The sequence below is a fragment of the Vanessa atalanta genome, chromosome 21 (assembly GCF_905147765.1).
Source record: "Vanessa atalanta chromosome 21, ilVanAtal1.2, whole genome shotgun sequence".
Lineage (NCBI taxonomy): Eukaryota > Metazoa > Arthropoda > Insecta > Lepidoptera > Nymphalidae > Vanessa > Vanessa atalanta.
In genome coordinates, this window is record NC_061891.1 from 6,281,369 (window position 1) to 6,307,106 (window position 25,738).

Genomic DNA, 25,738 nt, shown 5'->3' on the forward strand with positions numbered 1-25,738 from the left:
ACAGATATAGGTACAGATTACATATAAAAGAAAAATAATAGCAAAATCGAAATATTAAATAGTTTAAAATAAATTGGACATATTATTTTATTATTTGTTATCATATGTTACTTTTGATAGTCGAATATCCTATTTCAATAATGCTGTGCTTATTGACGACTGTGGGGTTAAGTTTGTTGAAAGCCTTTAGGGCTCAGAGATCATTGATTTTGCGTGATCACCGATAACTACTCAAATTATATGACGCGTCTTGTAAATAATGTACACATTTTTTTTTAAATAAAATGCATATCATGTCACGTAACAATTGTTTTCTGCTATAATTCAAACTTTACATTTGTCACAGTTTAAATGCAAACTTTGTTAGATACTTGCGTTTCCTTGTAATGTATATTGATGTGTGTCATCATTTTTTATTCTTTGTAATACATTGATTATACAAAAAAAGACGCGTCACTAACAATAAGACAAGCATTGCACAAAATAGACGAAAAGTTTATAAGAGAGAATTTAAGTGATAAACGGAAAAAGAAAAAATAATAAAATTAAAAATGAAGTTAATAAATTTAAAAGTTCAGAATATATGTAATACCATTTGCGTATTCCGTACAATGCTCGAAAATATTTAAAATAATTAAATATAATTGTCTATAATAATATTACAGGGTGTATTAAACTATAAAGTTATTGTCAGGCAGCAAACCTAAAATACTAATATAAAGAAATGTGTGTTGTCATTTCGAAAACGTTTGGTAGGACATTACATCTGCATCGATTACATTATAATGAAATCCTAAATAGTACCACAATGGTCATTAATCATACAGGTTAAAACTCTTAAATAACTAATAAGAAAAAAACTATCGACAAACACTAAGTGTGAAGGAATTCAGGATAATTTTTATAATAAAATAATAGTATACTTCTAAACTTATATACAATAGCAAAATCAATAGTAAAAGAAATCTATAAGTAAACCAAAGTGAAATTATACAAATGATATGAACGATGTGGGCCTGTCGATATGGCTTCCAGTCATGTACCCAGGCTTAGAACAATGTTTGAAGCGAAATGTAACAGTTAGCATCTCAAAGTATCACTAAACACCAGAACAAAATAAGTATTAGCAATAAGTCTTCAATGACAAAGGATATTTAACAGTATTGTTCTATCTAACTTTAGCGTACATGCACATTAAACATGAAGTAATCTATAAATGTTTATTCCGTACTAAATATTTTATAAAACTCTTAAATAACCATTTTTTTTATTTTGTTTAATATTGAATCTAATTCTATACAAGTTATCCATCACCGCGCCCTACACACGTTACGATTATATCTACATAATTCCAGTTAATATGATTAAATAGGTAATAAACACAGCATGTTTGTTTGTTTGATTAAACAGACGGGCGTGGAGCCCACTACGCTACATGATATGAAACGTAACATAAAACATCGATAAATCTCATACCAAAGCGGATACGCTATTATACAATACAAATAAAATCTAGATGTAATTGACAAAATCAGTGTCACGTAAAAACTAAAATACCTACAAAAATTATACATATCGCGTTATATCTAGAAATAAAATCAACTCGTCAGTGCATTCGACGATCGCTTCTTCACGAGGCGCCGCTTTAATACATACAAACTCCCCAACTGTTTAAATGATTTGGTAGAAACGTTAAGTCTACGATAAAATATTAGTAAATGCAACCTACTCGCTTCGCTCTCGCAGCAAAATTACTTAAAAATTAATTTACAATCCATATACAAGTAAATAAAACTTTCGTCACTAAATCTAACGCATACATTGCGTATACATTTAGAAATAAACATTGTTTTTTTTTTAATTTAAAATTCTTGCAATTAACTAATTCACATCTAGAAAAGGAATACATTAAAACAACAAACACTCAATACTCACTCAAGCTAACGCGAATACGTATCGTAGGTCGCGTACAATGTGAATAATATAAATCACATCTAATTTGTACAGAAATTGATTAACTATAAACACAGAGCCTTAAGACAGGCCGCGGTACACAAGGAACTGTATTTAAAACACGCGCGCAAAACACACTAGTCACAGTTTTGAATTAAAAATTGCAGTGTGAATAGAAACGGTCGATTTTGTTCCTCGAGGGACACTCGACCGCCCTTATGGACAAAGGGGTCGATATATCCAACCATATATTTGACTCGTTCGTCAATAAGGGCAGCGAGCGTGTGCGTTACATTAAATTCTGTGCTCTTAAATCTATAAACGTCTTTAACACTTTCGTACTGATGCACTTTGTCAATATCACAATTCAACTCTTCTTTATCTTCCAATGTCGATTTTCGTTCCAAGTTTTGCTGTATCGATTCGCGTATACCGCCAGCAAGCGAGAATTTATTAATCGCCATCCGATTTTTTACGGTATTGGATTATTTATTATATTTTATGAAACTTGATCGCATTTTAGTTTCTTATTTGGAGATGACATAATCGTTCAACGAAAAGTCGATTATTCGATTACTCTCGCAACTCGATCGCTAATACCTTGACCCATATTTGGTCGATGACCCAGCGAGACGGTAGCTCGTCTACCCAAATTGATGATAAGGGTTTTGCATCGCTACATGGTCACCCCGGTCCAGCACGCCGGCAGATACTCAGTCGGTGTACCACAAGTGCTGCTGCGGGTGCTGCGGCACGAGGTAGGTGGGCGAGTAGGGCTGCAGGTAACCGGGCAGCCTCGCTCCACTGCCGTGGTGCGCGGGCGGCGGACCTGCCACTCCTCCCACGCCACCTACTCCTCCCACTCCGCTGACACCGCCACTGAAAATAAGTTGAGTTATATTTTAAAATTAAAAGTTTAACAAGATTAAAAATATATTGTAAAACAATAATGTTATATCATACAACATCTCAAATCATACACAAAATGAAGATACATTAAATAAGAGGTCGACTATGTAATATAGATGGTACTCACGTGTGGTAGTGGTAGGTGGGCACGTACAGCGGCGGCGGCAGGTAACCGGGGGACACGCCGCCCGGCGATAGCACGCCACCACCCGCTGCGCCTGCGCCGCTTCTTAAATGAAAAAAATACAAGCGTATTAAAAATTGTATTCAATAATAATATAATAATTTAAAATATAAGTAACGGGCCGTAAATAAGGCCGAAATAGTCAAGTCTATTCAAATCGAAGAAGGAATTAAAATTAACAAACCTCAGGTTTATTAATCTACGGATTTAGCATTGTGCATTTTTAATAATTACGCATACTAATTAATATTAACATGCACTATCAATGAGTTTATTCATCGATTACAGTCTTATGAGTCCCAATATACGTAGCTAGAGCATCCAGTGAGTCTAACTGCATATTAGGTAAAGCTCACAGCTCAGTGAACTATAGCGGGACGGGTCTCACTTGTAGTGCGGGTGCGGGTGGTGGTGCCACGCGTGCGGCGCGTGCTTGTGCGCGGCGGGCGGGCCCACGTTCACGCTCATTCCCATTCCGCTCACTCCGCTAACACCGGTTACTCCGCTGACACCGCTCACTCCGCTCACCGCACCGCTCACCGGTAGATATTCTCGACAGCCGCCGCTCTGAAATTTTATTATGTTTGTGATCACTACAAAAAATTCAACCTTATTTTTCGTAAACCAAAACATGGTATCCATGTAAAATATGTTGGGCAAGATATGTCATTTTTTAATAGCTCATGTCGGGTCCGATAAATGGCGGTGATTCAATATATCACCCTTCCGAGTCGCACTATGCGAGGTCAGGTATTCGCTACTGAGTTATAGTGTAAAAAAATAATTGTAAAGCTAATGATCAATGGTAAGCCCTTTAGTTCTTTTAGTATTTGCTTAGTAGTACAATTGCAGAGTAAGAGGTACTAACACATGAAATTGTTCAGTAAACATAAATCATGTTGTTTTCATAAAATATCTAATTTATGGCAGAATTGTTATAACTTACGCTATCCCTCTTATTGTGTTGCGTGGGAACATATTGATTACATTGATAGTCATTCGTCTGGCGTACCGTCGAACCGCTCTGTAATAAAATAAAAATAAAAACTATGAAATCATTCGATTGTCGATATCGATTAAGTATAATATATAGAAAATTGAAATAAGTAGCAAATGCTTACTTTGAGGATTAAAAATACAATTTTGCAATTTTTGCTTGTTTTTAATGTTGAGTGATAGGCTCTCGTTTTGCGCAGGTCTTATCGAGTCTGAACTAGATTTAAGTCACCTAATTGCTGGGAAATAAGCTCGCGCCTGTGTTTGTGTGAGTACTCACATTGTAGTGCGCGGCGGCGGTCGGCGGGTGGTCGTGGTGCGGCTCGAGCTTGGCCTGCGCCTCCTGCTGCGCGAGCGCCAGCAGGCGCTTTTTCTGGCTCTGCGGCGTGGCCTGCGGGGGCGCCGGCACGGCTTGGCGCTGCGGCGCTTGTTGTTGCTGCTGGGGCGGGGCCTGCTGCTGCTGTTGCTGTTGTTGTTGTTGAGGGGGAGGCTGTTGTTGCTGTTGTTGAGGTTGCTGCTGTTGCTGCTGCGGTTGTTGCTGTTGCTGAAAAACATACAAATCGTTTAGAGTTTGTTTCAAAATAATAGACTTAATTTTAATTTACAGATTTTTTTTATTGTATTTAGTTTTGGATATATAAGTAGCAGTTAGACATGTCGGCCTCACACGACTGACTATCATACAATTTTGACAATTCATAAAAATAATTAATATTTGATTTACCGAAAATTATCTAGTTTGAGGAATGTTTAATGTCTTAAAAGTTTAATAGCATTCTTACCGTGTGATGATGATGGCAGGGTTGATGGTGTGGCTCGTGCTTGACGTGCCGCTCGTCACGAGGCGTGCGCGCGCTACATATAACGCCACCGTTGCTGCTGACCGTCACGCCCGTTGCCGTAGTTGTTGTATTAGTGTTGCTGTTATTGCTGTTGTTCGCATTGTTGCTGCTAACGTGAGCATTTGGTGGGCACTCGCCACTACCTGTATGATAATAAAAGATATGAGTCCTGTTCTTTTTTAATTATTAAATTTTACGTTTAATTTTTGCACTACATGTACATAATATACAACTATTAATTTATTACGTGCTTGTATGACATTTGCGGTCGCGACTACAATTCGAGTGGTATTATTGTATTATTATAGCAGCTCCTCCTACCTCTATTGGTGCGTGGTTCCGCGTCGTCGTCGGAGTCAGAGATGGTGATGACTGAGACTGCAGGTGATGGCGTGTCTCGGATGGTGATGGTGTGCGCGCCACAGCCAGCCTCCCACGCGCCAGTACCGCCACTCGCTGCTGTTGTGCCGCCACGCACTCTACATTTGGAAATGTTTATGTGATTTACGAGATGCTAATTTACTAGTTAGTTCATGTTAGTGATATTAATTAGTATTGTATTTAAAAATTAAATAATATTCGTAATTAAAAATATGTACAAAACAAAGAAACTCGTTACCGATGGGTGTTTATTGCATATTTGTTTATTACGAAAAACAAGAAAAGTGGTACGAACGAAAAAGCGCTTTTTCCTACGCGAAATATGTATCATATTGAATAAATATCCAACGTACGTGTGATCATGATGTCTGTGTCGTGAAGGTGGAGTGCCCTCCTTGACTCGCTTCTTGACCGGCGACAGCTGAGTCGCCTCCTTCTTACCGCCACCGCTCGCCATGCTGAGTAACCAAAAATTGTTTTTAATTTCAACACAAAATTGTGTCACACTTTACATCAAAATTAAAGTCATCTCTTTTGAGCATCAGATCATAGTACCGTTATAAGCGTATTACCAGATTATATTGAATGTACCTATCTTTAAAAATGAAGACTCTTCTGAGAAGAACCGACAAAAAACGCAATATTAACATCTACTACTAAATAAAAAAGTACTAATTACACGCATTTTTATTATCTATCTAACATTATAGTTAGTAATATGCTTTATTTATAAATTTATTTACATGTGTTAATTTATGTTATGAGTAAAAATTAAAAATACCTTGATATTTTACAAATAAAATAAAACTCTCATGTTCTAAATATAGAGTCTTATTTTTAATAATAACCATGTAATCAAAGGTAATTTTATAATATAATATGCTAAAAGTATAAAGCATAATAAATAATGACTATTAACTTCAAAAGTTTACACTAAAATATACTAAAAATGTTATGTTTTTTTTTGTAAAATACTAGCGACCCGCCCAGACGCACGAGTGCTATTTATTCATAAAAATGATGATTGGATCATAAGTCCGGGAGATTAGTACCACTTTATAATTTTAGTATTGGTATATATACTTTTTTAAGTTTTTTATATTTCTCTTTATGTTTTCTTTTATAAATATAAAATATTAAAGATGTATATAGTATTATTGTATGTACCTGTACTGATGCGCTTGGTGATGCGGCTGATAATGCGGCACGGCACTCGTCTGCTGCTTTGTTGATCTGTCGACAATCGCTCATTTTTTTAGTCTATGAAATCATCATGCTACATCACTAGCGTTTTTTAAATAATTAAATATATTTACATTCTAAATGTATTTGTTTTTTTTTTTTTTAACATAATGTTCACGGTATCATTTTATTTCACGGTCTAGGTAATACGAAATCAGTACTTGAATATTGTTATCAATCAGTATACTCTAAATTAAGCTACTGACCTCTTGTGCGGATGGTGGTGATGTGCGTGGTGAGGGTGGTAATCCCACACGTCGGGCTCAGGCAGTGGCGCGGGCTCCACGATAAGCGGCGCACGCCACTCGCCCACGTCGCTGACTCCCACACCCACTCCCACGCCGTGCTGGTGGTGCGCTGCCGCGGCTGCAGCGGCGGCGGCGGCCAGCTGCTGCACCTGAGATAGATACGGAAAGGTTCATATATGACGGTCGTGATTGTTTGTAGATATTAAAAATAAATATGATCAATAATTAGTCTATTATTTTTACCATCAAAAAACGAGAATACTACAAATACCACGAATAACTACACTCGTACATTTGAACATTTAATAATAAACTATAGCATGAACATTAAAGTAAGCATAATGGATAGGCAGACGAACTATCCGATTGCCACTAATCGGCACAAATGTATGCAAAATTTGAGAACAATCCGTCGGTTCACGGTGCCAGAATCGAGGCGCACATAGGAAGAAAACGCATGAGGTACCTGGTAGGCGGGCTGGCACAGGATGGAGGACACGAACTGGTGCGGGAAGGGCTCGGCCGCGCGCGCCGCGTACTGCCGCGCGCCGCCCACCGCCACGCGCCCGCCGCCGTACAGCTGGTACTGCGCACGCCGCCACACGCGTTAGCACACGGGTAAAGGGGGCGATATTCACAGGCGTATCATTTTATTGTTGAAAAGTAAAGTCGAAATGTTAACAAAATATGACTTCCTACCAGGTTATCGTATGGCGCGGCTCGCAGCCTCTGCTGGTTGATGGTGAGAGCGAGGTGGTGCGCGGAGGGCGCGGCGGGGGCCACCACTCCGCCCACGTACTCGCCTCCTCCCACTCCCACTCCGACGCCCCCGACGCCGACACCCACGCCACCGACACCACCGACGCCTCCCACTCCGCCCACACCGCCCACGCCGCTGCCGGAGCGACGGCATACCTGGTGATGATTATAATTTAATAAAGAAATACAAAACGTATTTATTACTAACGCTGTTTAACTCGCCGTATTTTTTTTTTCTCTACACTATTATTTTCGTCTTCGCCGTCTTATATATAGTTACTTCTTTTTTCCCAAACAAAATATTTATATAACTATAAAAAATGTAAAAGTAACCTTAAAATTGGTTTATACCAAAAAAGACAATAAACAAAATAATTTTTAATGAAGGACGAATAAAAGTTTTGGGACCAAAATTACAGATTGTTTTATAACCTAGCGAGGAGTACAGTAATACACCCAATTGAAATAAGATTAATTTGTACAAACCAATATTATATGTATTATATATGTTATAACTAACTTTGTCTGAACTAAATAAACAGTTATTTTTCCAAAAATGATGCAAAATAAACAAATAAATCACCTCCATCATCTGTACGGAGGCCTTGACGTTGTTGCAGTGCGCGTAGTCCACGAGGTGAGCGAGCGTCACGAATGCGTGGTTGAGCGCTTCGCCCGGAGTTATCCTGCGTTCCTGAAAACAATAATGATAAAGTTGAGTATTTTTTGAACAATAATACTAGTAATATCCCTTTTTAAACAAATTACTTAAAACCCCTATTTTTTTTAGCTACGCATCTATCTTTTGCTTAATGGCCCGCGGTGGTAAATCCGTTGCACTGATAAAGCTACATAATATCTACGTCGAAATAGACACCGTAATGACAGATATAAATATAACATATAAGTATAACATTATTTCTCATTTTTAAAACAATATATTATGAGAAATATGTATGACACTACGTATAATCGCTAAGTAAGTAAGTTCTAAAAAAAGGTTCAAAATCCATAATTACATTATTATCATTCTGTCTGACTTTATATTTAAAGAAACTCGTTGTGCTAATTTTAATACCGTATAATATAATAGATAATTTTGTGTAGTATCAAAATTATTATTATATTTTATTAATATTATATATAGATATGTTGTCTGGGTATTTGTTAACTAAACTAAATATATGTCTAGATTTACCACAACAATTTCAAAATACAAAGAGACAGAATATTAGTTTTTCAAAATGATTAGTAAGTTATGTTCTTTTTTTATCTATTTCAATGAATCATAATATATAGTGTATTGTGACACGTATGAGACTGACACTCCAAGTGAATGGCTATGAAGTGCTTGCAGACTTGAGACGTAATAAAAAATTGTAACAACTCACTTGGTCCATTGTAAGCATTCTCTTCAGTAAATCAATGAATTCCCTTCTATCAGCTTTCTCGGCCAACAGTTGGCCGCCTTCAAGATCCGTTGGTACGTTTACCTGACGAAATAGCAATAAATATAATACACAATTAATTATTTGCTAAATTTAAACATATAATACTTTTGTATCAAACGCGTACGACGGATGGCTAAGGAAGTTCAGAAATAAGTATGAAACATCAAATATCCACTAAATTTATGCTGTATTTTAATTAAGTCTCTATCCGGCATTGTTATTAAAATTATTCACATGTTACTTAAAGAAATACTATTTAGGTTGCAGTCTGTGAACTGTTATTGTATATATTCTTTATACCAATTATTTTAACAATAAATAACCATAGTCAGAGCCAATTTTTTTTTTCTAAGAATATTAATAATGAGGTTAGTTATGTGTGTAACTCTTTTATATTAATCAAATAAACTTGATTTTTTTTAAACCATTTGCCTTTGATAACCTTCGTTAACTTATGTAGATGGTTTATTGTGAACAGGCAAATGGGTCACTGGATGTTTAGTGGTAACCACCAGACACTGACGCTGTAAGAAATATTAACCATTCGTTACACTGCCAATGCACCACCAAACTTGGGAACCGAGGTGTTATGTTCTTTGTGCCTGTAGTGAAACTGACTAACTCAACTTTAAAAATGAAACACAACAATACTAAAATTGTTGTATAAAGCCCTTTTTACTCAATTATGATAATTTTACAATACCTTATTATAATTTAGTTTCCGACTCAATAAATTCGTTTCTATTAAATAATTTGAATATTTTAAACTATGCTAATAATACATATAAATTTATTTTTAAAACTCAGTCACAAATAAGCATATAATGCAAGGTTATTTGAACTGAAGAGAAAATTGATCATATGTTTTGCCAAAATAGCATAAATTTATTTATTGTTCATGTCAAAGGCACAGGCATTCTTTTCAAAAACTTTTTAATTAAATAATTCAAATCTATGATACCTTCTTATTGTTTGATTAATATTATAAGTTTTTTTTTTCTAATAGTTGTTTGACGTTCTATTTAGAAATAGTACTGACTTGTCCAATGTCGTCGAGGCAGTTGAAGATGTACTTCCTAGCTTCCTTGCTCTTGATGCCGGTCTCCAGCTCGTGCTCCTCGGGTGTCTTGAGGCGCCAGAACGGATAAGTACTGTCCACGTCGCGGTAGAAGAACTTCGCTGTCTTCGACGCACTGGGTATTTCAGATATAATATAAAACAATTGCATATTGGTTTATTTCTTTGATTTGCTCGGATTAAAAAAATATAATATTATTAATGACTTAGCTTCTTTCGTTCATAATATTTTTTATTTATATATATAATATTTTAATATGTCGTAAAACCATTTATAAGTTACACTGTACCTGTTGAGCATGTGCTCGGTGGGCAGGCCCTGCGTCTGCGAGATGTACCGGATCTGATCGTACTCTGAGGAGCCGGGGTACAGCGGCCAGCCCAGGAACAGCTCGGCCACCACGCAACCCAGAGACCACATGTCGATCGCCTCGCAAAACGCTAAGCCAAGGATTATCTCCGGCGCCCTAAGTATGAAACAAAAATATGATTTAAAAATATTGTATCGCTTCTTTTAATTCGATTTCAACCATCTTGAATTATATTGAGTTAACAATCTTTTGTTGGCGGTTTTTTATATTTACCCTCGCTCTCTTTATTCGTCTTTGTCGCCACATATAGAATTTGGCTTTGTATATGTAATTTGTTTCTTTTAATATTGGTTTACTTGTTTGATAATAGGTCTTTTACAGGTTGTTGTTATTTGTTGTTAGCCATCGACGTAGAGCTCACTCGCTCACTTGTGGGCTTCGCCCTATTCTATTCTGGCTCCGACGCGGAGACGGAAGTTACGACCGCGGCGAAATGTAACCCGGGCAAGCTCAAGGACTTTCGAGCGTTCGCTTTGGAACAGGTTGTTTCGGAAGTCCGTAAGTAGTGATGGCCGTAAAAATGACTTGGACCCCTAGTTTTGCGCGGAAAAACTTCGGGTGATGGTCAATTTGTCAGGGCTCCCTCATCAGGGCCTCCCTCGAGAACCGTCTCGAATTGGTAAATGTTATTAAAGCTCCCTCATACCGATAGTATCTGCTCTGCAGGTACGTGTTGCAGACAGCTTTGCTGACATGCGAGGCGCTGCCGAAGTCGATGACCTTGACGCGGTAAGGTTGCCGCGCCGGTTCCACCAGCATGATGTTCTCCGGCTTCAGGTCCGCGTGGATCAGGCCCAGTTGCTACACAACCATCATAAGGGAACAATATAATAAACTATAAGAGCTGATGCAACACTTATATTGTTTTAATATATAAATTATATTATATTACATCTATATTTACTTTTTTTATTTGGATAGTTTACCAGCTTACCGTGTCACCATGATATGATAAAAAAAACTTTTCAAATCCGGTTTTGTGTTTAATCCTATGTAGAGGCATATAACAAACTATTGCGTCGTTTTTGACTTTATAAATATTTTGTAATTTTAAGAAAATAAATGTTAAATTCACCTTAAGTTTCAGCAGCGCCGTCAGAACCTGCTGCAATATCGGGCGGATATATTTGAGCGGCAGCGGCGAGAACTTGTTCTGTTTGAGGAAGTCGTAGAGGTTCTGCTCCAGCATCTCGAACACGAGACATGTGTGCGAGCGATGCTGGAAGCATTCGTAGGCGCGGACGAAGTTGAACTCGTCCGCTGACTCTTGAGACAAGCGAGAGAGGATGGACACCTGCCGGAGGAATCGATTATGTTTAAGTGTTACTATATTACATCTCTTTGAAACTTCATTCCTCATAAACACTAGCACATATTTTACGTGGTAGCCGCATGTGTTATATTTGTGTTTGCAATTAGAAGGATTATTGAACTTTTACGGCTGGCCACCTGTCAGACGCCGGACCTCTTTGGCGTTTCATTTTTATTATAATTGAGACATATGGGGAATATCGTGTATAAAAACCATTATGTAGGTATACGAACGGGCAACTATGTCACCTGATAAGTGGTCACTATCATATACATTGGCGCTATAAACAAAATTAACCTTTCCTCATGCCGCCAATGCGCCACCAACCTTGGGAATTATGATACAACAATATTACTGCTTGTTCATATCAACATATATTTCCAATTTCAATCGTTCTTAAAGGTTCTTACATATTTTTTGTCCGACAATATATTGTATCACATTTTTTGTAGATATATTTTTAATTTCATTGTAAATGTTTAATTAAATAAAAAGGTAAAACAAAAGTGTACGAGTACCATTAATTCCATTATATTAAAGGAATACCTAAATAATCACGAATTTACTTTTTATTTCGTCACCATTGAACATAATATTATTTTTGTTCAATCTGTGCAAATAAAATTGAGGACGGCGACTTATTGAGTTATGAAGCTGTTTCATCATATCTCAGCAATTCTGAAATGTTTCTACATATTTTTATATAACAGTGACATTGAAACGGTATCATTATTACCGTATTTTATGGAGTGAATATTAAATATAAGAACTGAATAGAAATAATGAAACTGAATCGAGAGTAATATAATATTTTTAAAACATTATTGTCATAAAGTTTATTCGTCTGTTTGTATTTGAAGATTTGATTACTCAATTATCGGGGCACGTTGGGATCTTCAAAGCGATTTATTTCGCGGCGAGAGCGCTTGGTCGAGTAAACACAAACATTCCGATATCTGGACCGTTGCCAAAAACAGCGGCTATGTGTAACGACGTATGTATAAAAAATAACGTTGCTTTTGAAAAACAACATACAATAACTGATACCTATACCTAAACTTTGAGATTTAAAACTAACAGCCACTAAGCTGTTATCACGTATTACTTCAGTACTAGTCTTTGTCAGTACAATCCGAATACAAATTTTGAGTCTATATTTTTTTTTATTCAGGCTGGAAAATGGGTCACCTAATAAAGAACCTCTCGGCAACTCGGATGTTATGTTCGTTAAACCTGTCGTTACACTGGCTTATTAACGCCTCAGGTCGGAATATAACAATAGTAAGTATTACTGTTCAGCGCTACAATATGTGACTGGGTGGTACACACCCAGATGGGATTGTGCAAAAGCCTGCCTCCGAGTAAAACTTACACTAATAGTCTGTGGAGGATTTGAATTGTGAGTGGATTTGAAGAGTAATTTACTTATTATCACAAGTATTTCATAAATTGAAGACAACATTAAAAGTATACGAATATTCCAGTTACCAGGGTAGCTACTGGATATACAAGTCATACTGATGATTCGTACCTCAATATCACTATCAGTGAGCGCAATTTAGAACTAATTGCTACCAAACTATTTAATGTTAAGGTTTATTGTAGTATTTATTTTTAATGTAAATCTCACCTCAATCTGCCCCTGACGAGCATAGCTGGGATGGTTCTTGAGGATCTTGATGGCAACTATCTCGTTGGTGCCCTTCTTCCAGCACTTCACCACCTGTCCGAAGGTGCCTCGCCCGAGGAACTCCAACACCTCGTACCTATAAGAAAAATTGTTTAAAAATAAATGCAATTAAGTTAATTACTAAAAGTGATGAAAAATCATAATACAGATACTATATATATATATATATATATATATATATATATATATCATAATACAGATACTATCTGTATTATGATTTTTCATCACTTTTAGTAATTATATGTGTTATTGATATTTATATTATTTAATTGTAATTCTATGCAGGACCTCGACAGGCAGCTGAACATTTAGAGAATGGTACATGGAATTGTAAAATGTCATAAAATGCGTCACAAGTTCGTATTACAAATTTCACATTTCACACCATCCCATATATATTATGTCGTTTATTTATAAGATCTTTTGGTTCAGCTGAAGCTCCAAGATTATAATAAATCTTGTTCCATATTATTTGAAAAGCAATTTAAAACGCTTTACTTTTACTGTTTTTTTAGTTGAGAAGTAGGACGAAAATACTGAAACGTCACTAGATAACAAATTAAAATAGTTAAGTTTCACGTTACTTAGTTTTACGAATACCATAATTTCCTGATATTGGTTTTTCTTAAAGTAAAATATACTTTGCTACAATAAAATTAAAAGATCATCAACTTACCTATTCGACGAGGAGTAGAGCACCTCGTGCTGCACCAGCTGGTAGTCGCCATCGCCACCGCAGCCGGAGCCTGTAGCGTTGTCGAATCGCATCGCAAGACATCGCGTGACATCGCATTAGTAGCGTCACGACGCCGCAAAGATACCGCACCCGCATGAAAACATAACGCAATAACATTAGCCCCAGGAATTATAAATAATAATAAATTATTGAATTATACAACTAATGGATGACCAGGTAATTTATACGATTACTATATTATTAATATAAATCTTTTATTTTCTTCTATCGCGTCATTGTAACAACCAAAAAGATTTATGTGATATTATTAAATCGCGAAAAATATAATAAAAAAATAAATAAACAAATAATGTTGCTTTATATTAGTGTATGCATTTAATTAATATTTATTACCAAGGTCATATGCAAGATTTGCGGTCAATTTAGTTTAAAATTATCCTTATTTGATCTTAAATTTAAATAATTTAAAAGATTAAATACATATATGTGTTTTGAATGTGAATCCTGCATTAATTTTACACTTTTAAACAACATCAGGTAGGGAGTAGTGCATTAAAATTCAATCAAGCTAGAGGTCCGACAACTGCTCAGAGCTGTTACCTCCTACTAGGTTGTTTGAAATTTATACAACTCTCCGCTATCCCTGCGCAGGCGCAGCACCTTATACGGATAACTTGTCTTCATTTTAGTATGACCTAAGACTTGTTTTTATTTTGAGTACATAATGAAGTTGTTGATTATATAGGTAAATGTAATGGCAAATGTCCTTGAAAATATTATGACTTCAAATAAACATTATCGGTCATGATGTGTATTATGTACTTAAGAATGTGTGTATTTTTTTTTTCATCAATAATAATTAATTACTATGATAAACGAATATGAAACTGTTTTTGATATGCGAAGTACTTTAATTACTTTTGAAAACTCACTAATATTCGTTATGTTATTGGAGGAATCGTTCGTTACGTCAAATATCTGCGTATAAATTAAACAAAATATCGTTTTGCGTCATACTCACGTGTTTATAAAAATATATATATATTTTTTTAATATTAATGAAGGCATTAACTATAGTGCCATATTAAAATTAAATAGATCTAAATACCACGACTAACGAGTGTACAAACACGTTCGAACTGAGGCTCTCTGAGTGTTCACAACTTTGCTAAAACATTTATTTTCTAAATAACTATTTTGAGGCTGAATGACGCTATACCTACCCCGCCTAAACCAGACATAGAAACTTGAATTTTGAATAAAACCTAATATACATTTGAAAGGAGACAATCAAACAGTTAAATGTGTCATTGTTTTTACACCAAGACATTTACAAAATGTAATAATATGCAAATATATTATTTTTTAATTCTTCGAGGAAAGCCGCGGTCGCCAGTCTTATATATCTTAAACGTTGAAATCATAAATGTACAGTTGTTGCCAATGTAATAGTGATTGGCACTTCTGACTTTTAAATTTATACCAAGGTTATCAATAACAACAATATATTATTTATGTACATATATCGTTTTAATTCATATCAACGCGCCATTTACTTTTATTTCAGCCAATTAATTTTTAAATGATTTTATCTGTCGTTTTTGCATAGTGGTTTCTTAATTCAAGGCATGCATGAGACAGCTTGCTGCCTTAATTAAGAAAGATTTGTGCCGTTATGACTACTATGTATGACAATCTTTTAGAAGACTTCTGATGTTGTTCTCTTATTCGGACTATTTATTTTCAATCGAATCTCTCTTCGCGTCATACATTGTTACCAGCAGTATATACATTCTTCATTATAAATATTCCTAATAGGTAATAATATATTTATATATTTAACTTCACATGGGCGAACTAGTTCTGACGTCGGGGGCGAAAATGAAAGTATTGTTCTCATGAATGTCGAATGTACTTATAAATTATTATATTCACAGCAATAACGATTTTTATGAAATATAATATTTCTTATACTGTGGACGATAATTAACAAAAATTATAATTGTGGCTATAAATACATTATCTCTTGTTCATAACCCTTATAAAATAAAAGTAGCAAATAAAAAAAATTAAGTCCCAAAAACCTGCGTCAATCATGTGTATTTCTTTTCTATGTTTTCTACGTTAATTTACTCAGAGAGATTTGGAATGTGATTATTAAAATTTTGTTGTGTTTATGCACATGTGTGTGTGTGTGTATAAATATAATAAAATGAGGTAACAACAATTGGGTGATCATACGTTTGTTACCTTGCGGCTGGGCCGGGTGGTTGGCCCCGCCCGCCGCCAGCTGCTTGCTGTGCGCCGTCGTCGTGCCGCCGTGCCCGCCCGTCCTGTGCCGCGCGCTGCCCGCCGCGCCTCCCGCCGCCGCCACCGCCTCGCGACGTGATCTGCTATCTCCCACACTGTGACAGACAATTATTATGTTTAGAATACCAGTGGTGGGACTAAGTGTAAGCTCGCCTGGGTGGGTAACATTCACTCAACAGTTATTCAACCGCAAAACATCAATACTTTAGCTTGCTGTGTTCCAGATCGAAGTGCGAGTGACCCAGTGTAATGACAAGGACAAGGGATAGAAACTTAGATCCCATGACTGCTGGCACATGTACTGAATTTCCAATAGGTTTTAGGTGTTGATAGACTTTAATAACATCTTATTAAAAAAATCGGATACCGCGAGGAATTTGAACTAAAATTGGCACTGATATATAATAGCTTACGAAATATCATGTGTCACACTGAAAAATAATAATGACTTATTCGTTACACATTAGGTACTTTTTACACAATCACGTGCATAGAATTTACACAAATATATATAATAATCGAATTAATTTTAAAATAGCTTACGTTATACCGAAAAAAAAACCACATTTTTTCCCCTTTAGCTGAACCCGATAAATTCGACGGAATATAATTTCATTAACTTCGACATTATAACCTCTTTCGTGTGACATTTGATTAATTCCATATCACGCATGTTGTATTGTGCAACAATAACAACTGTTACTGGTATAGAAAATTAATTATATTATAAGAAACGTCTGCTTTAATTCGCATCTTATTGTCGTAAGAATTACAATTTTAATAATAAATATAATTGTTTTATTGTTTGTGAAGCTATATTATAATTAACTCGTACAATAATTACATATGATTTAACACTGTACATGTCTGGGAAATGGGTATTTGAATTGACAATGTTATATACTCTCAAATAGTACAAAAGTGACTTAGTGACTCGTTAGACTGTTTGTCTGTAGAAGAAATCAATGTTGAAGTCACAATGCAATCCTATTATATTGAGATTCTTTTTTAAAATTATTGCACTTAATATCGCTTATTTATCTCAATATACATTGAAATTGCCATTGAATTTATCAAACGACAGAGGTTTTTTTTTTTAATTTCGTTTTAGATAAAAGAAGCAATAGCATTTTGATAGCAAGCTACATTTACATAAACGTAGGTCATAGGATATATTGTTTTGATTTGATGAACTACACAATTGCGACTACATAAAAAGAACGACCATACATATCATACCGCTGTACCTAAGCTCTTACTGAGGAGAAAATTTGGAGCTGATCCATCCATCCAGCTCCAATGGGAGCGGCAGATTCTAATCCGACACGTGTAGATTACCTTACAATGTTTTCCTTTACCGCTGAGCAAAAGGATGAATTATTAACACAAATTAAGAACATGAAATCTGTGGTGCTTACCCCGGGTGAACCCGTAATCGACTGACGTATGCCAACCACTGAGCATCTCAGTTTTATAAAGCGATAAGTTAAACTCGATAGATAACTGATTATGAATATTTATTTGTTGCACCAACGCGTCTTACATTTAATTTATCTTAAAATACATCTAGTTTATTCCTTCAAGTTGACATAGTAATGATGCAATTCAGTAACTTAGAAGCATAAGCAAATATGTCATCAAAAAAATCTTCGATAAGAAAACACGGAACTGCAATCAAAATCTAAAAACAATGCTTTACAAAATGATACTTTATTCATCCGATGTACTGACGCTACACTCCGTAACCGTGTCACTCCCAATTCCCAGGCCAATCTCGTTGGTGTCAACATATTATACCCCTGGCAAAAGTTCCTTTGAATTTCGCGAGCAATTTGTATTTTGGCTTTTATCTAGCTGGCGCTAACAACAAATTATGTTTTAAAAGGTCAATAAACGAGACACACTACCCTTCCGAATGTTACGCATAAACATATATTTGAAATCTATGTGAAACCGATTTCTGTACAGTTTACAAGCAAGAGGTGAAGTTAAAATCTTTTTGTTAATTTTTAATTTTTTAATTTGCATTAGCTGTATTTGGTCACTTGCAGTTGCAATCATTAAATACGTGTTTATATAATTTTTATTTTATATATAGGGTTTTGTTATTTAAAAGATTGACTTACGCTTCTTCGAGATTAAATTCGGCTTCAAAATAATCTTCAGCTTCAAACTTTATCCTAGGTATGGACAAATCCATTTTGAACACACACACACAACCTATCTACACTATATACATTTATAGGGTTACATTATAACCTAAGATCAAAAAATATTTTTAAATAAACTACACTGCACTCTATTCGTCTGCAACTTGTCGAGCTGCGCAGGCGCATATTCGAGGGTTGGGGGTAAAATGACGCCATTAAAGAGCTCCGGGGGTGGCAAGGGGAACGCTTAGAGTAAGCGGAGGGGGTACCAGGTAGCTAGGGGTCGCATAAATCCCGAATTCCTCGTATTATTTAGTTAGTAATAATAAAAAGAAATGCGTACGCGCAGTTAGCATTGCCGACGAGATTGTAAGGTAGTTAACTGTTTATTTCTACTTGTTTGTAAAGACGATTCAATGGAACAGTTTATATATTTTGTTGAATTGTTCTCTTTGCGCACAGTATAAACATTGTCGTAAATTACTTTTCTATATCGAAATATACATTTAATTTACATACTAGTATGACTTTACAAATACATAATTAAATAAATTAGACGTTTAAAACATATCATCGCTTGAATGTAACGTGCTCGAATCTTTTTATGTAGACAAACATGTGCATTTATAACAAAAATATATTTCACTGAAAGCAAAGTATTTCAAGCACTCGTAAGCATTAACGTTACCCTCATACTTATGTAACGGATTCCGTTATCTTTTCGATAGGGGTAAATGGTAGCTTATCAGTATACGATAACGGACGTACTGAAGTTTTATATATGCATGAGAAGCCGCTTCGAAAATTGATTTTATGAATAAAATAACACTCGGCTCGGATGGTATTATACTAATAGCCGATTCACATAGCACCGCTGTTAATTATCATTACTTGGCTTTCCATAGTTATGTTAATTAAAAGCGGCGTTAACTATTTCGCTACGCTCGGAGTTTCTCGGAAGGTCGCATCAAAAATGAGGTAATTCGAAAGGAAACTAAAGTAACCGGTACAGCTCAGCGAATTAAAAAGTTGAAGTGGCAATTGGCCGGTTATATCTGCCGGAGGACCGGTAGCCGATGGGGTAGACGAGTTCTTACTGGAGACCACGTCTTGGTATACATGAGAGGAAGTCCGCATACTAGCCGGTGGAATAACGATATCTATACGCAAAATGCGTTTAAAAATAAAAGCCGAAGCTCGTACCAACGTACCAAAAGAGAAACCTACGCCCATAGTTGGACGAACACAGGCTGATGATGAAGTTGAATTAACATCCCATTTTGATCGTATTCGCACAAATGTTGTCTATTATATTAATATTAAAATGAGTACAATGTGAACAAGGATGAACGAACTATTACTGATTTTGTGCGAATTCGTCAGACTATTGATCACTTCATCATTAGTTAGTCTACAACCCAAACGGCAATACTTTGCATTGTTTCAGTTTGAAATGTATGTCATATGATCATTGGTGTTATTACAGGGACATAACGTCATATTGCTCTCAATATATGCCGGGACATTGATATTTTTTATAGAATCTTTTGGTGGATGGTAAGTGGTCACCATCGCCCATAGACATTAGTGCCGTAAAATGTATTAACCTTTCTTTATAGCTTCCTTATACTTGAAACTTGGGGAACTAAGATGTTATGTCCCTTGTGCCTGTAGTTACACTAGCTCACTCATCCTTCAAAACGGGACACAACAATACCATTAGTATTGCTGCATGGTGGTAGAATTTGTGTGCGGGTGGTACCTACCCAGACGGACTTGAACAATGTGACGTGAAGAATAGTTGATTTTGTTTATAAGCTTGATGGCTATGTGGATTAGTGACTACTTACAATAACGAAATTGATTACAAGGAAATTGGATACCAAAAAAAAAAAATATAATCTTTTTTATTTTTTTAGTTTCACTAATAGCGTTCGTTAGCTAAAGACTTTCAGGTACAGCATTGACTAGTAGTTATATACAGAGAAAAGATAATAATAAAAAAATACTGTGGAATAGATTAGTATAAATTCTAATAAAAGAGAATAATTGAGGAATATCGAAAACAAGTTTTGATTTAGTTCAATTAAATTCTTAGTTTAATCGATTTTAATCGTGCTGTCAGTGCACAGATTATTTCGCCAATGTCACGTACGATGGAGAAGACACGAATGAGATCGATCGGTACGGTTTGATTTAGTTAGCAATTAATTAGTAGAACCGTCAATGTCAAATGCTCGAGCTCATTTCATTGTAAGATTTATATATATGAACGTTAATAAATACGGATAAAGGATACACAAAAAGATAAAATTAGTCTTGGTAAGGGCGCATTTAATTCGTATGTACTTGTACTGTGTGGGATTATCAAACTTACAAAAGTAAACGATTTTGCCAAACATAATATACTATTTAATTTCTTTCTGTTTACGTTCTACGGCCATTAGATAATGCGGCGTTTTTTATTGTCTTGAGTTGAATATACGAAAATCTCCGTGCGTTACAAACAGTAAATATAAATTATTATTGTTTTTGTTCGAGATTAATATTATTTTTATTATATATGTATATATATACAGCCGATACGCGACCTTTTTGTAAAATATATTTAATGGTGCACATAAAGCAGCAGGGGTTAACGGTGTGTACTTACATACAAACCAAACGAACGAAAATAATTCACTCAAAACTATTAAATTATAATAAAAAAAATACATAAGCACACAAAATCTCAGCTGGAAACTTAAATATACTTATATCATAAATTAGATGAGATTAATATAGTTATTGTTAACATCATGATATATAAACATGTACAAATGTATGGTTAGCGAAGGTCCGTTAATATCAGACATTTAACGTGGCAGAGATGTGTTTGGGTCCGTTCATATCTACAGACAATATCGTTTATTACATACATCGAAGCGTGAAGCGTGTGATGTGTCAATGTCTGTAGATATCAACGGATCTATTTCACTTGAAGCATTGGACGTGATATGATAAAGCAGGCAGTGAGATGAGATCGTGTAAGTATTAGCTATGCTACGAAATGTGAAATATAAGTAATGTGTTTATAATAAGGTTTAGCTCATTATTTTTTTGTAATAAAATATTAAGTGTTGTCATGTAAAAATCTTTATTTTTTTATTAGTGATCATTAGCTAACACACTGGGCTCTAACGACTCATTGATTATGTTTAAATAACGAAAATGGTTAAACAATTACGCTTATGTAAGTGTTATTATATTATAAATATGTCTACACCTAGACAAAAAAAAAACTATTCTCAAAGTGTGTCTAAACCTTGAATTCGAACAACATGGTGTCATGGTCGATCTAGCGACCATGCGAGTCGCCAACCGACCTTCTAACATTAAGCCATTGCGGGTATTTGCGTAATATGAACCATTTTGGTAAATATTTAATATATTTAACACGGTTTGTTCTAGTTTAATATTTAGTTACCGTGGTTTTAATGAAACGGAGCTAAATGGCTCTTGACAGTTGATTTAATAGATGATATAAAACGAAAAATAGAATAAGTATGGGTCTTTAAGTTCATGATGTCCTAACAAGAATAACCCATTACACAGAAGGTATTATGGTATTCAAGTGTGCCAAACACAGATGCACTCTTTATTTTATCACTCTAATAATCCGAAATTACGATAATCTGCCGCCACCGAAGACAGTTCAGGCGCAGGACCAATGGAATCCAGACAGCAGCCTAACGAGCATGCCATTAGACGGATGAGACAGTTCAGTGAGTTTTATTTAATATTAATAAGGCACTCAAAAATATTAACTAAACTATAATGTTTTTCAAGTATATTAATTATTAATCATTGGTTTTATTGGCATTTTTTTGTTTAATGGAACAATGCCGATCTAACCTCACAAGCAAAATTAAAAAGTTCTTTAAATTAATTTTAATGTTATGCAGTTTAAAATTAATTGACATTACAAAAGCTGATACTGAAAAGATAATTAATATTAGATATATTATCATGTAAAATAACGCACGTGTTAAAATGTTAAGTGCATAAATCCTAAACAAAGATAGATAATATAGTAACATGGATCATAGATTAGCTCACTAATGAGATTTTTTACATGTTTACAATTCCATGTCATTAGAAAGTGCGGCCTTTAAATTAACTTTAAAAACTTTACACATGACTCCCTATGATGTGAATTTATTTTTCGAAAAATAAAATACATACACACATTAATACAGCTATGACTATTAAAAATGAACCTTTAAACAATGAATTGCTAAACCCAATATAAACAAAACATCTTCCAAATCACATTACATAACGCCTCATATACAAGTCCTTTTATATTTAGTGGTCACATTACTATGATCTCCTCCCATTATTAGCATGACACGTGCACATCTCAAATGATCGTTTACAATGAATTGCCACGTTAAACGACAATGGATACAGTAACGAACCTTTACTGTATACTGACGTGTTGTCGCTAGCGCAGCAGGGCCTGGCGCAAGGCAGAGCGGGCGGGGGCTCGGGAGGCGACCGCTCCGCATCGCACGCGCGACTCGGCACGGCGGGCGCACAGCAACCCGCCCCGGCTGATGACCACCACGCGTCCTGGAATATACGATATTTGTTTACATTGGGAGTCATTCGTATGGATCACTTGGTAGTAAGTAGTTCCTTCGCCCCTACACACTGATGCGTGACATATAAATCACTTATGTTTGTTATTACATTGACATACACAATTGCTATTTGGAGAGAAATAGAAGCAATTTATTTTAATGAAGGTAATATATTTTACTTTAATCTAACAGGTACACATATATACCATATGTCATTTTTTTTTAAAAAATAGCCCCCAAGTAAAAAGTGGTTTTATATATAATTTTTCACATTGACCATTTGATATAACCGCATATGTAATATTTTTATTATTTCGTTGTAATAAGTTTAAATTTCGAAATTGAAAGATGATGTTCATCTAATATGTATTGAAACTATCCTATGGAGTTTCATTACAATTCGTCGAGTCATTTTAACATGATGACCACACGTATCCATATAACATTTCCAAATTGTTCTTTTATCGTGTGTCTATCACAATATATTTTTTTCAATAATATGTTAAGAATTTCAAATACTAGTTGTCCGTCTTGACCTTGTTCGGGTAAAAATCATAAAAAGTGACCCACTTCATGTTAAAATTTCCAAAAACCCTTTCTTTGTCTGCGTCTACGTCGCGTAAGGAATAGCTATGTTGATTTCAAGTCAATTGGACTTACATTTATAAAAAGACATTTTATTTATAAAAAGTAAAAACAGACATGGAAGTAAGACGTAAAAGCCCGTCTGGGTAGGTATCAACAACTCATCATAACATAGTCTAACTACTGGTACAAGTGACACATAAAATAATATATCTTTTCGTCATGGAGCTAGAGCTTCAGTTGCGTCCAAAAAAAAAATACACTATTGTATTCATATTAAAAATTGGATTCGCAAGTCGTCAAAAATTGAAAATTTTCCTATTATAAAAACAATATTTACTTACACATTAAGAATAAATCAAAATATATAAAACCGGTGGCAGACTATATACATGAAATAAAGAAATTTAACTCAAATGAATAATCAGAATGAAAGTCATTTTTCAAGAGAAGTTAGACCAGGTTCCCGAGGGAAATTCTAGAAAACACGGTGTTATTTATTAACATCATACAAGCTCAGTTCGCCAGGAAACAATAAAGTAATATTACAAAATATCATAATTGCCCTTTTATAAATCGAACTGTACTTATTCTGTAGGTTGATAGATATGTACCTATGTATTAAATTATATTTGTCTGTGACTGTTGTTGACTGTAATACACATTTAATCTAAGCAGTGCATGTAGATTTTCTGTAAGAACTCACTTCGTATCCCACTCGTGAAATTTTCAAAACTGACTTACGGTGATACGCTTTTTGAAATCCGTACATCCTTTAAATGTTATAATTAAAGCAGTTATTGATTAAACTAGTCCCTTAGTTAACTTAAAGCTAGTTAGTGTCGGAGTTAGCATCCGGTGGCAGTTTGTTTCGAATTTCGTGAAATCATAATGTATCTTTACCCTGAATGAATGGCCTGATACGAAAATTTAAATAACAATAACATTGTTTTAGCTGGGCTCTTTACATAGGCAAATATATGTATGAAAGTATAAGCAAATTTGACGTAATTAATAGCAATGATGTCTGATGTTATCAAGCAGGTTTTCGATAAAGGTATTAAGATAAAAATATATCAACTTTCATGATAAGGGTCAATCTAAAAAAATAAAAAGAAAGAAATTCAGTTTCAGCAATTGAACTGTTAGATGAAAAGAAAATAGTGGTACCTATTCACAGACGGTGTGACTAGGGTTCACCTAGCACATCTATGGGTGTGTTCGTTACACGAGGTATTTAGGTCCTACTGGGAAAGGTTGTCTTATATAACTTACGTATGTACGCCGTATTGTCATTAATATGGACATTGTAAGGCGTCCTCTACATATTATCACCGGAAGAGAAACACAAGTGTCATCAGGCACAAGTGGCGCTTTGCAGTGTCTTAGTCGGGAGCGGTCGGCATGCTTTCAGTTCAGTCGCTCGTTGAACGCAGGCCGTGACACAACCGCCTGGGAACGTCCCAGTGTTCAAACGCTTAGTATTTAGTGACTTTTGGGTATATTTGTTTTGATAATACCATCATTTTGTCGAAACGTTGTCTCGTTCATTTTGCACGATAGCCACGTACAACCACACAATGTCTTCTGAAAATGAAGGCTTTTATCCATTTCTGACCACATGTCATAATCCTTTGTACTTCGTAAGTGACCAAAGCCAGTTACAACTACGAGTTTAACGGTTTTTATTAAAAAAAATAACACTGTATGCGGTTAAAATTTTAACTGCAAACAGTTAGGTATAATATATAATCGAGTATAAATTATTAATCAAATTTTATTTTATGAATTTACTAATAGATGTTGCGTACAGAAACTGTGCTTCGGGGCGAGATTTTTAAGCGATGTCTCAAGCGATTATTATCGCAATCTTCCACTGCTTCAAACTGCGTACTAAAAATATATATAAGGCATGTTTTTATTTTGTATTTCTCCTAATATTGAAACACGTATATC

At 35.2% G+C, this 25,738-nt stretch overlaps 1 protein-coding gene across 2 annotated transcripts in view; it reads right to left on the reverse strand.

The window, feature by feature from the left end:
* The window catches only part of LOC125072483 (homeodomain-interacting protein kinase 2-like), a 97,787-nt gene continuing 72,049 nt past the window's right edge, over positions 1–25,738 (reverse strand). The window contains exons 3-24 of one of the 2 annotated variants that reach the window (XM_047683139.1): positions 23,050–23,186; positions 16,363–16,517; positions 14,092–14,161; positions 13,356–13,491; positions 11,489–11,707; positions 11,060–11,214; positions 10,333–10,509; positions 10,005–10,158; positions 8,906–9,007; positions 8,098–8,208; positions 7,455–7,670; positions 7,222–7,341; positions 6,714–6,904; positions 6,433–6,498; positions 5,619–5,723; positions 5,206–5,363; positions 4,825–5,027; positions 4,323–4,586; positions 3,993–4,070; positions 3,435–3,613; positions 2,990–3,091; positions 1–2,832 (exon numbers count right to left, since the gene is read on the reverse strand). In XM_047683139.1, the coding sequence (XP_047539095.1) occupies positions 2,667–2,832; positions 2,990–3,091; positions 3,435–3,613; positions 3,993–4,070; positions 4,323–4,586; positions 4,825–5,027; positions 5,206–5,363; positions 5,619–5,723; positions 6,433–6,498; positions 6,714–6,904; positions 7,222–7,341; positions 7,455–7,670; positions 8,098–8,208; positions 8,906–9,007; positions 10,005–10,158; positions 10,333–10,509; positions 11,060–11,214; positions 11,489–11,707; positions 13,356–13,491; positions 14,092–14,161; positions 16,363–16,517; positions 23,050–23,186 (3,264 nt within the window). In that variant the 3' untranslated portion in view covers positions 1–2,666. Of the gene's footprint in view, positions 2,833–2,989; positions 3,092–3,434; positions 3,614–3,992; positions 4,071–4,322; positions 4,587–4,824; positions 5,028–5,205; positions 5,364–5,618; positions 5,724–6,432; positions 6,499–6,713; positions 6,905–7,221; positions 7,342–7,454; positions 7,671–8,097; positions 8,209–8,905; positions 9,008–10,004; positions 10,159–10,332; positions 10,510–11,059; positions 11,215–11,488; positions 11,708–13,355; positions 13,492–14,091; positions 14,162–16,353; positions 16,518–23,049; positions 23,187–25,738 lie in introns of both variants that reach the window. The other variant, XM_047683138.1, reaches the window with a different exon arrangement.